This window comes from Oryzias latipes, chromosome 11, assembly GCF_002234675.1.
Source record: "Oryzias latipes chromosome 11, ASM223467v1".
NCBI classification, from domain to species: Eukaryota; Metazoa; Chordata; class Actinopteri; order Beloniformes; family Adrianichthyidae; genus Oryzias; species Oryzias latipes.
The window spans coordinates 8,960,480-8,973,439 of record NC_019869.2 but is presented as its reverse complement, the minus strand read 5'-3'; the positions used below and the strand labels follow the sequence as shown (position 1 = coordinate 8,973,439).

The 12,960-nt window shown below is 39.2% G+C and overlaps 1 protein-coding gene across 1 annotated transcript in view; it reads right to left on the bottom strand.

Moving 5' to 3' along the window:
• gabbr2 (gamma-aminobutyric acid type B receptor subunit 2) overlaps positions 1 to 12,960 on the bottom strand; it is a 207,594-nt gene that overhangs the window by 79,374 nt on the left and 115,260 nt on the right. The window contains exons 5-8 of the mRNA XM_023959777.1: positions 12,134 to 12,199; positions 11,573 to 11,761; positions 9,862 to 10,104; positions 2,370 to 2,430 (exon numbers count right to left, since the gene is read on the bottom strand). Coding sequence (XP_023815545.1) covers positions 2,370 to 2,430; positions 9,862 to 10,104; positions 11,573 to 11,761; positions 12,134 to 12,199 — 559 coding nt within the window. The remainder of the gene's footprint in view (positions 1 to 2,369; positions 2,431 to 9,861; positions 10,105 to 11,572; positions 11,762 to 12,133; positions 12,200 to 12,960) is intronic.

Sequence of the window (12,960 nt, the reverse complement as noted above, 5' to 3'; positions counted from 1 at the left end):
ACAAGACTGCAGGTTCAGTTTCCCCATGTGCTCAAGTGTTCTTCGGTAGAACACTGCACCCCACATGGCTGGTGCCATTGTTACGCAGCGGAGCGGCCTTCAGTGTGTGAATGTGTGTGTGCATGGGTGAAAGGGACAGTGACTGCACAGCACTTTGGGCCTTCAAGGAGTTAGTTCAGAGAAGGTAGTAAGGTCCTGTATAAGTCTACGCATTACCATTACCAACAACCTCCAGCACTGGAAGTGCTTTGTAAGATTCAAACACAGAAGTATTTATTTTTTTGTGCTTTCCCTATGTTAACCCTTTTAACACCAGAGTTTTAGATATTTAATCGACAGCAAGTAACGTTGTGGCAGTTTCCCCGGACTGAAACTCCACACAGGAACTCAAACATACACACACATACACATCATATGCTCAGGTGGGTGCACACATTCAACCATTGTAACATCTGGGCAAGTTCCCTGATAATGATGACACACACTGACATACACTTTGTTAACTCCTTTATTCTTTTGGGTGGTTTGTTTGGGTGTGTTATGTTTATGTATTTTAGTATGTTTTGCTGACTTGTGTCTTACCTTTTTCAGATTCACTTCCTGGGTCAAAGGACTCAACTTCTGGGTTTGGTAGGCTTTAGTAGGGCCTGACCAAAATTCAACCATTAACCTACCACTCTGAAGTGACTAAAGACTTCAAAGCACACAGACTGCTGCAAACTCCAAGTCAACATCACACTCTATGGAGCTTTGCTTCAAACGCAGCTATTTAAGAATTTTTTTTTTTATTCATTGAGAGACAACAATCTGCCTCTCTGGTGTAAATTTAGGGGTATTGTGACCTTGTCAAACAAAAACCAACATTTGCAGGTAACAATGGCTTGTTTAGAGTTTAGAGAGTTGGATATAAGGGGAAGAGACTTCTGGAATTTTTTTTTAGCATTGGGCACAACCTGATTTGTCTTTTTGTTCTTGGGAGGGTGAGTTGCATGAGCAAATCTCTTCCATTATCACTCCCACAGGACCAGTGGATTCTAGTCTCTGGCAGCCATCACAATGGACATCATCACCATCTGTGATTACATGACAAAGACATTGCAACCTTTCCCTTCTCTCCTTATTTGATCCGAAGATTTCAAACAGCAAAGCTTCAACATGTAACCATTTCAGTGATGTGAAGGAAATGTAGTCAGAATTTGTATCCCTTGACATGATCATTGCCTTATTTTCCATGCTTGTTAAAGTCTACATGTTAAGGGTTTTGTTTAACAAGTTGTCAGAAATTGTAGGCTCATATGTTCACCTCAAGGAACGTCATGAAAATGGTACATACTATTGGCGTGCGTATGATCAATGTAAAGTGAAATATTTGTATGGCAGAAATAGGCTGAACGCACTTATAAAGTCCACGTGATGCTGTCGCACAGTGTCCTTACTTTACATTCACATTGTTATGCCAAGGTGACATATCCCATAATGCCAGTGCTGCGACTCAATTGCAAGTTTTTCAACAAATTTAACAGGTGGCCGCGCAACAGCACTTGTAATCAGAGGCGGCAGTCACACTTTTACACACTGTCCAGTGGCCGGCCGCCGTCTACAATCATGACCACGCCAACGATTTTCCTAAAAAATCAGGCGGCGGCATGAAATCTTGAAGATTTTGCAGGTGGCTCCCCATCATGTGGTGGCAGTTGTATTTGTGGCCGTGGCATTAGTAAGGTGTGCGTACTGGCTCCATACTGACCACACGTGGACGGCACATGCACAGGCTGCGCATGTGATACGTAAGGACGCCCACACAAACTACACTCTGATTGTCTAATGTCCTCATTTCCAGACCAATGAGCTTCCAGGGCACAGAGCGCAGGATTTGGGGGGAGTTGAAAAACGAAAACTCTGTATTACGTGCCTGCGCCCTAAAGGTTCACTGAGCAATGATATTTTTTGCGGTTCACCTGTGTGTCTTGTAGAGGTTTACCCATTTTTCGACTGTAGACAACCCGTATCTGCTCGTCAGGGCAGTCAGGACTAAAGCAGAACTGTTGTTCAGCTTGTTGTAAGCTCTTCTCCTTTTGATCTCTCAAGTAAAATCTCAAATGAATCAGAGTAGCTCAGATTAGAAAATAAGGTCTACAAACATTGTATTTTATTAATATATATATATTTTTTCTCTAACTTGTTCTTTCCAACAACTGAGCAAACAGATGAGAGCTGAAGGCCTTTTTTGTTGGACAGGTTTTACTATTACAAAAAGAGGTTATGAATCTTCGGGTAACTAGGGTGTAAATTTGTATATCCCCCTTTTTAAATGAATAAACATTTTAAATGAATTTACAAACCGTGGAGTGAAAGTGCTCACAAATTACCTTGAAATTGGTTGAATTTTATTGTCCCCATCCTTTCCCCATTACGGAACATGACTTGACCCTGGAAAAAAACAAACACAAGGAAAGACACACAATTATTTTTTTTCATCCTGAAAGTATACATTTACAGATTTATATCTGTAGATCAACATGTCTTATTCAATTCATTTATTGTACACAGGATCAAAGATGATATGCCTCGTGCGCCGTATTTCTCTGACATGAGGGTGCTGACAGGAAAAGGGCAAGTCTCAGTTTCTGCACAGTGTCTTTCATCCGATTAGAACTTTATAAAATTGATCTGTTTATAGAGGTAAACTAGATTACCTTTGAGCCAATTCATTTGCTAATATCCCAGGAACAGCATCGGCCTTGGAAGACTGCCAGGTTCAACTGTGTTTGCACGCTTGCAATTGATCCAAATCAAGACATATTAGCCATTAAAAACAGTTCAGGCAATTTCACTTTTTTCATCAAGAGATGAAGACACAAGTGAGGCTTGAAATTCAAATAGTAACAATCAATGCTTCAAGCGTTAGACACAACGGCCTTAACGGGTGGATATGGGTCATCTGCGGGTGAAAAATGGGCAAATTTGCATGGGGCGTGTAGGTGGTTCCAGGAACGATCAAGATCTTAGACCATCTGGTGAACCCATAGGCCTCGCTACAACCTGTTGCCTGCAGCATGCCCATAGAAAAAGTGTGCATGAGGCTTTTCACTCCACTGGTTCACAAGGTGGCCTATGACCTTGAATTTTAAGCGGGGCATCTCTGTGCACTGTACAGATTTGCCCCTTTTCTGACTGCAGACAACTCATATCCACCCATCAGGGCAGAAACTGCGTAGGACACTGGAGCCTGCATCCATCTCTTCTATAATGCTCATAATCAAAATAGATGAGGAAACATTCGCTGAAAGAATTTGACCATCCCTGTAACCCTTTTTACAGTAAAAGGTGTGTCAAGTGTTCAGATATTTAGGTGACTACTGGACAAGTGGCTGCGTTTTAATTTCACATATATGCAAAACATTGGCGAAATTCTACAAATTAAAAAAAAACACTATTTTGCAATCACACTGTTTCCATTAAATCATAATTATGCCATAAAAATAACCACAAACTCACGCGATAAATCATTCAAAAGCACGGCAATGGATGTGAACAATACTTTGATTACTCATCATCGTCTTTTAAAGGACACACACGCCTTATTTTGAAAGACTACTAGATTCTCCCCACTCATTATAGACGCATGTCAAGTCAATTGGTCACCAGTTGGAAATCCATCCGCTGCTTTCTTAATTTAGTGTTGACCACTCAGTCGAAACCCCCAATCTAGCAAAGTTAACAATAAACAAAAATATTTAGAAAAGTTCTTTTTTACAGAAAACAGTCTGGGGACGGTGCCGGCAGCACATACTCTTCCTGGAAGGGGCTGTTCTTCACTTTTCTACGCCACAATGTGAGAACTGGTGCTCAGAGCGCAGGTTTCAATAGGAATACTCAGAAATGATAGAACAGATCAAAATACCACTTGGGGGTTTCTTTTTGTGAGGAATGAACATTATAATAAACTTAAAAGCTAAAAAAAAAAAGATTGTGCATGGTATAGGCCCTTTAACCCTTGTGCTATCTTAGATGACCCCACCCTTACATTGACGTGTTCTCCCTACCATGACAAAGGTGGATAAAGGTGGAAAGATTTCATGTAATCCATGGACACCAGTGAAGATCACAAATCATTGAAGAAAAAAGGTTCAGAGCACTGTCTAGTGGGTCTAGATGACCCAAGTCCCAATGGTAAAGTGCCTAGGATAGCACAAGGGTTACCCACATATGAACATACATGTTTGTATGTATGTGTTTGTTCAATATAAGGATGTATGATTTTTCCCATTTGAGTTCCACAAAAAATGTCCAAAGGTTTTTATCTTTTTTTTTATCTATTCAACATGGGACAATTATAGAATGTATGTTTGTGCGTGTGTAAAGTGCCTAGGATAGCACGGGAAACTAGAAGTAAAAAAAAGTAAAAATCAGATGACCTTTTCAGCCTGGTACAGGCTGAAGTGGGCACTAGATCAAAATATGCCGCATCGTACGGCCATGGAAATATTGTCTGACATTAAACTGGTTTGTAGCCTGAACGGGGTTGGGAATCACCACAGGACAAGCAACACTTCTATAAAGACAAAGACAATAAAACTATATCTTATTTATTGGAGTAAAATTATCTGGAGGTTTCTGCCAAATATTTATGGAAAAAAAAGGCACCGTTGTGGTGGCGTCAGCTCATATTTGCCATTGCTATTGTATTTACCTTCTTCATTATTCCTGTTCTCATTCTGTAGACTTTTTTTTTCTCTCCACTGTGTCATGTACCAGGAGTTCTCAAATCATTTAGCTTGCCATCTGCTTACAGAGCATCTTAATTATGCATTTAACTAGGTTCACATGTTAGCTGCTGTACAACAAAACAGGGGATAGATAGACACGCAGATGGATACAGATAGATATAGTTTGCACAGACTGATTAAATGATAGCTGAAGGGGAATAGTGGGGGTGCTGGAGAGCCAATTTTTCTTTAAAAAGACGGAACGCTTTGATGTGTCAGAACTGGAACCCACCCATCTGTTTGAATCCCAGTCTTTGTGTGGCATTTTTGATGTTACTGGGTGTGATTGCATGCCGGTCCGTGCTTGTGCTCTTTATATATTCAACATCATCTGTGCTTGGATGTTTAACAGATGGATCCGCTTCTTTCACCAAAAATAAATTTGCTTGTTTTATACATCACTGTTTTTTCTCACCTATGTTAATAAAGAAGATTTAAAATAATTGGCACAATAATTTGGAAATTGTTTTAAAAAAAACATTTTGGATTTGTGTTTAACAAGAGTTTAAACGTCTGAGTTGTTTTTTATTTTTATTTTTAATATCTAATTTGGTTACTGTAACTTTGCAAAAGTCAGTGACAGCCCACAATCAAAATTCATCCACTTTCATCACAGTAATGTATTTGCCGATCAATTGATTGATCGATTGATTGATTCAATCATTCATTCATTTATATCACCCTGGAAGCAGCAAAAATTGGCAAATATTCTGCTGCCACAGTTCATTATGGCTGAACTGATCCTCTTTTCCTCATGTCTCTTTTCACGGAGACAACTGGATCAATACCAAAGGTTACCGTATTCTATCACACATTTTGTACAGTCCTAATAATTTTTGTGTGCTTGCCACTGAATAACTAAATAATGTCTAACTTTCATAGTATATTTGGGGTAACTCATTTGAATACATTGGAACAAGAACAAAAAATAAGTACAAAGTACATCCAGAAACCAAAAAATAATCTAAATAATTACGAGGTTTACAAGGCCAAGTGGACCCCATATGGTTAAAAAGTGGGCAGAAAATGTGGGCCACCGAATGGGTTGGTCTGCAGATTCTGTGGTGACCCCACCTGTATTTGCCCACATTGGCTTAAGCTGGCTCACTGTTGAGGGGGTTAAATAAAGGTTTGGTAAAGGGTTGTACACAAAGAATGGGGGTTTTGCTGTATTAATTAAATTGTATTAAAATGTCTTAATAGAGTCAGCCCTGCAAGCATATAGGGGCTGAGAAAGAGAGTAGAAGTCAGACTGCGGCTACGTGATGCACACACAAATGTTGTTGTTTCCCTTTCGGCTTTTCCCATCAGGGGTCGCCACAGCGAACGAGTCGCACGGTAAACTTGGCAATGTTTTACGCCGGATGGCCTTCCTGACGCAACCCTCTCAAAGCAACCGGGCTTGGGACCGGCACAGAAGTAGAGAAGGGAACAGGGAGCAGCCCGGAGTTGAACCCTGGTTTCACGGACAGAAGGCGCCACAAACCAGCACGAGCTAAACCGGCTCTGATGCACACACAAATATAAAGCGAAAAAGGAAAGATGCCTCAGGCACTCACATTCATGCTTCACGGACACTGATACCAACACAACAAAGCATGACTGTACTTCTACAACAACTACTAAAAATTATTAAACTTCTTTCCATGCAGACGCCAAGAAAACTTCAGCATTTAAAAGGAAAGTCTGGCAGAAATCTACACTCCCCATATCCTGGAAGCATCCCAGATAATGCTTGTCTTTCTTTACTCTTAGGCTCCAACAGCAGCCAGATCGATACTATGGAACCAGAAAAGATTGCTCTTCTGCTTCTACAGCTGCCTCTGACACCAATTCAGCTGCACAACTAAGACCACCACAAATAGGATTCAGTTTATTTTCATGAGACACGAGTATGTACAGCAGACATAAAGAGAGCCATTAAGACAAAGAGCTCAACCCGGGTCAATCCAAAATGATAAAGAACACATACTAAAAAAACAAACAAATAAATACTAATGCCAGAATTTTTTTGCAGACCAATGTCTGCAGATGGATTGATTTTACTCTAAATCCACTGCAGTCAAATATATTCTCTGTAAATTAAATGAATTGTGTAAGTCTGCTTTCAGGGATGGGATTTTAAAATAGCAATAAAGTCCCACTCCAAACATCTTTAGGAACTATTATAAAAATGGTCCTTTAACTATGATTATGCCATTTTTCGCCAAAATCAAAAACCTGTGAGTTTTCTAGGACTTAGTTTCTGCAGAGCAGCAGAAGTTCATTAGAAAATATCCTCTGAGTAGTTGGCAGGACTGCCGGTGTAAATGATAAATGGCATATACAGCACTTTTCTACGTTCCTCAAAGGCCCAAGGTGCTTTGACACTGATGGCAGCTCCCAACACTGGCACCAGCCTTCCACCAGAGGCAAGGTGGGGTTCAGTGTCTTGCCCAAGGACACTTTGACACATGGGCGGGCAAGGTGGGAATCGAACCTGCAATCTTCCAATCAAGGGGTCAACCGCCCTACCACTGCACAACCACCACTTCCTGTCATCCATTGGTTTGCAAGCTCTCCTGCTAGCTCTCCCCTGTCCCCTCACACCTCTAACCTAATACTCAGAAATACTATTTTAGTCTTTAAATCATCACAACCCCACCTCCAGAACATGTTAAAACCACAAAAACATGATTTTCTACACATTGGGTTCGTAATGAAGTACTTGTGTGGTGTTTGTGGCAAGAGACAAACAAGTTCCCCTCAGTATTTGTCAAATGTAGGTGATTTATAAGATCTACGTTCAGATTTTGAACTGACTTCAAGTAAACCTCAAAAGAGCAGTGTTAACAAAGATTGTAAAGTTTCCTATGCAAAGATTTTTGAAATTCCGCTGTTGTACACTGGGTTCTACAAAATAAACATGCTTTTTCATTTCCGTAAAAATATTTGTGAATGAGATTACCTTGTGCAAAAAATAGATTTCTTCATTGTGATAATACATTCTGGTTTGTTTAATTTACTATGAATATGTGCAAGCATAAAAAAAAACACAAGTAAAAAAAGAAAGAGAACCACTGAAATGTTACTACTTTTTCCGTAATCTTTTGAGCAGTTCAAATAAAAGGTGACCTAGAGTGTCTTTATAGGGGAAGTAAAAGTGTGAATCATCCAGAATGACGATTTGGTTTAATTCAAGAGTAGACACACACCTCCTGGGATTTCAGTCACAAAGGGCCTCCGACTCTACAAATGAAGGTCAGTAGTTGTGATGAGGTGGGTTTCATGTGGGTCTGCATTTGATTTCTGTTTTCTCTGACTTCATATGTAGAAACCCCTGAGAGGGCCTGAGAGGTATACTTGTTGAAAAACTGTGCATGAGCATTGTGGCTCTACGGGCCCACAAAAAAACAAGAAAAAAAACAAGGCAGATGCGAGTATTTTGTGCTTGTTTGGGGAAATACTGGCCTGAAACAATGAGCCTGGTGAACTATTTCCATCTGGTTCGGTCAGCTTCCAACAGTGCAATGTGAAAACTCTTAAAAACAATAAAATCCTGCCCAAAACAACATGGATATCAGCTTGGATGATTTGAACACATTTATGAGTGATCAAAAATGTGCAGATTTTTGACTAAAACCCTGGATGCCTAGTGGTGCTAAAAACTGAGAGTTGTTTTCCATTTACAAAGAAAAAGGAGATATTTCTTAAGAACTCAATAGGAAGTTAACACACTAACACAACTGCACACTACACTGACTGTTGCATAAACACATTGGATTGATCTGAAATGCAGTAGAGTGAGTATGAAGCATTAAATGTCTGGAATATGCTTCATTCAGAGCAGAGTAACATCTGCCCACAAGATTCCAGCTTTACAGATTGGTGATTCGTGTCTCTTCATGCCTTTGCAGAATGTGCTCACTTCATCTGTATAGGAAGTGGGGAAAGTCTGCATTCAATCTAACAGTTTTGCTTTGCAGTTGATAGCGTAACTAAACATTTTTATTGCACACCCTTAGCAGCTCAAACATAACCCTGGGTCTCATACTGGTCTGAAATTGTCTTTTTGTCTCTAATCTTTGGGATGTTCTGTGGTAAATTTACATTGAAAAAATATGTCTGGTGGAGGATTTGAAACCTGTTGTTGGTCTGCATCTCAAAAAATAAAGAAAGTTCAGGTATTTTGGTAAAATTTGAATTAGTTTTACTTGAAAAATGCCATCACAAATAATAAACTATGGTAAAGTTTTTTTTTTTGTTAACCAATATAGCAATTCATATCATATTTGATGCAAGCATTTCTGAAACCCCTATCTCATTTGCATGATCAAAACCTTTCTTAAAAGCCCATTGCCTATGGTTGGATTCATGTTTTCTGCCCCGTAGTTCATCATCAATCCACTAGGGGCAGCAGAAGGCCTTTTTCTGCTTATTTCAAAATGGCTGCTTACGTGAAATCTCAAAAACACTGTTGGTGGTGGGAAATGTTTGGCCAATTTTCCAAATTTTATGGTGAGATTAACTCATCTGTTGTTATTTACTTTTTTAAATGACTAGATCAAACTGAAGACTCAAAGGTTGGGTTTTTTCCCTGAACTCGCATGTAAATTTTTGATGGATCTTAAACTAACATTGTTGTGAACAAAAACTTACCAAACCACCATGGTTTCATAATCGATGCGTTGTAAATCTTTCAAGAAAAAAAATGCAAATTTTCTGTGTGGATTTCATCAAAGGGTTTAAAAAACATCCCAATTCCAAACCATTTTAAATTTTCTGTCAATACAGGGTTAAGTCATTTACAGCACTAAAAATAACCCATTTGAAGATTTTTTGGCACACGGAATACCTATCTTTGTTGATGATGTTGGTGATTTCACAAAATTAAAAAACTCAAATGTAATAAAGTGATAACAATGTACAGCTGGAGGTAGTATCGCAATAGGTGGTTTAATTCCTGATCTGAACTACACCCTACATATCAGATTAAACATGTGCTCTGACAGTTGGTCTAATTTAGGGATAACTAACACAAGCCCACCATCTGACCGCAATGCACTTAAAGAACCACATTTGATAAAACACCTCAGAATACTTCAGAACTCACCGTAACACCATAGAAGTTTGTTTCGTTCATGACATCCAAAACCATTTTTCCTACTTCTCGGTCGTCCACTGTGAAGTTGTGGTAGATGTTTTGTCGCTGTTTTATCCGGAGGAGTTCCCTCACTCGAGTCAAAGTTTTAGCTATTACCCAAATCCCATCGTAGGCAAAGCCGTGAAACTTGCTTGACTCCACCCCTTTCTGCTGAAGTTCTCCGCTGTATTCTCTCTCGTATTCTTTAGGAGTCTGAAAGATAAAAAAAAAACAAAAGTACAAAAGATTAAACTTAGAAAATATAAATTGCTTAGACTTTATTTTAATGAACACTTTACTTCTTGTTGTTAACTGTAAGAGGGATTTCTGATTCATTTTTTTTACCCACTAAATTTGACAGATCCTCTTGGAAGAACAACATCCTGACCGTATTTTTGGTGTTTTTAACCTGTTCTTGTAGAATTTTTCTGATAATGTCGGACATGCATAAAGAATATGAAGTGCAAAGTTGAACTTCAGAGGATTTCTTCATTCAAATCCTTGTACATCCCACAATTTGTGATGTAGAAAGTACGCTGGCTGGGCCACAAGCTCCCTGCTCTGCTCCATTCTGATGCATCCACTTGTAGAGAAATAAATCAATCTACGTCTTTGTTTCCTCGTCTGAGCTGGAATTTGGATCAAAACTGTACGACTGCATAGCTACAACGTTGCTCTCCATTTTTGTTGCACCGGTAATGTTAGGTTGGGGGTGTGAGGGGCTGTAAGCTAGCGGGAGAGCCCTTAGCAACAGGGAGGGGAGGGGGTTTGGTGTTGCTAAGAACCGAGTGTCGACAACCTGGAGTTGAATTTCTAATAAAATACTGCTGCTGCCCTGCAGAGCCACTATCCTAGAAAAAAACGCGTGCATTTTTGAGACCAATTTGACATTATATCAAAAGATGATTGGAGTGGGTTTTAAACAACTCAAGCCTTTTGATGGAACCATGATGTATAAAATACCTTTTATGTTTTAATTTTTGATAAAAGCAAGCCCCTTCATTAAAAAAAAGTAGTATACAAGACTTCAAAACTTGATATATTTCTTTAAAAACAGTGCTAATTTTCTTTACTTTGCAACCTACTCACTTATCCTAAGGCGTGATGAGCTAAATATGGGTGTGGCTCCTTAGGCAGGACCCTTTATGCTTCTGCCTATAAGTCAGGGAGGGCATCCTGTGTAACAATCTCTGCCAAACCACCTGTGCAAATCAATGAAAGCTGTGGCGACCTCTAATGGGAGAAGCCAAAATGTTAAAAAAAGACAAAAAAAGACTGGAATATATACATACTATGAAAGTCTAATGCTATAATAGGAGTCACTGGTTAATTTTTTTTTAAAAACTTTTTTAACTGGAATAAAAATTGTGGAGTTTGTGACCAAGATTTTAGTCCAGCTTTTTCTTGATAGTTTCATACCCGTTTCAAAAAATCATTTACAACCTTGCATGCTTTAAAGTAGTCTTTGCGTGATGTGTTTGGAGTCAGACAGGAGTCTTTGGTTTCACAAAGGTTGCATCATATGTATTTGTCATTGTCATAGAAACTTATACAGAACCTCTACATTCCACTCAGGTAACCTGGCTGGAATACGAAAAGGATTTACTGAAATCCTTTTTTACAATTTGCTCTCGCTTCCTGAAGGTTCCATTTCAAATTAATTTCTTTTGGTGTTACTCACCCTGCCAGAGATGCCTTTAATTGGCCGAGAGCTGAGCGGCTCAAAGTCCACACTTATGTATCCCTCCATAGCAGTGAGAAGCTTTTTCGTGGTACAGTTGGTGTTGTTGGCTTGTTCCCACCAGTTGCCCTGATACCACCCCGGAATAATCCACTGGTACTTACTACCAAACATATTCAGATTATATGCCTGCAAAAACAATAGGAAAGGAAAAGGCTTATTATTTGTCAAATAGCGTTTAACCTTAAACGATCATGATTAAAACAAACTGGGAGTGCAAAAACATGAAAGTTGATTAGGAAAGCCGATCGGTTTGTTTAGCCCTTGTGCTATCTTGTGGGGTCAAAATGACCCCACCCTTACATTGACATGTTCTCCCTACCATGATAAAGGTGGATAAAGGTGAAGAGGATTTCATGTAATCCATGGACACCAGTGAGGTTCACAAATCATTGAAGAAAACAGGTTCAGTGCACTGTCTAGTGGGTCTAGATGACCCAACTCCCAATGTTAAAGTGCCTAGGACAGCACAAGGGTTACAAAGGGACTTTCTTGACTTACGCAGCAGAAGACTTTAGAGGCCAGGTTCTCATCGAACTGCCCAATGATAATTCTCACATCGTTGTCCTAAAAAACAAACAAAACATGATTTAATCCATTTTTATAGCACACAACCTGTGTAAATTATACCAGATATAGTATTGTACCTTACATGTATCATATAGAGCTGCATCAATGTAGCACTTAGGATGATATTGCATACAAGTAATGCTCGCAGTAAAAATGAAAAATGAAGTTACTCACTAAAAAAGAAAAAAATAATCCTATTTTCTATGTAAAACTATTCTTATTTGTGTCCTGTAAAGCAAAGTCTGCACTGAGTGGTAAAAACAGTGTTATAGCTTTTGGTCTGAAGTGGGTCACACGGCTTACAGAAAGTGTGGTGCCTCTTTTTAAGGCCAAAATCAGCTTGGCAGACATTTATTTTATTGAAGTCCCACACGTATCCCATATTCTTCCCTTTGGAACTTTATTAGGGCCACTAGAAGAGACCAGAGTTTTAACCTTTGTGCTATCTGGTGGGGTCCAGATGACCCCACCAGATAGCACAAGAGTTAAAACCCTTTTTACATACATGACACATATCCAGGCTTGAACAAGAAACTGTTGATGAGAACCAATCAGAATGCATACACCAGTCAGACGCTTTATTGAATGGACATCTGTGTAAAGCTGGAAGTGACAGAAGCTTTGGCTGAGCTTTGATTTAAATCTGACAGACAAATGTCAGCCAGCTGACTGAGATGGTAAAGAAAATTGAAATAGAATTTTGAACGCCTGTTTTAGTCTTGAGTTCTTTTTACAACATTCATATCTGAATGTTTGCA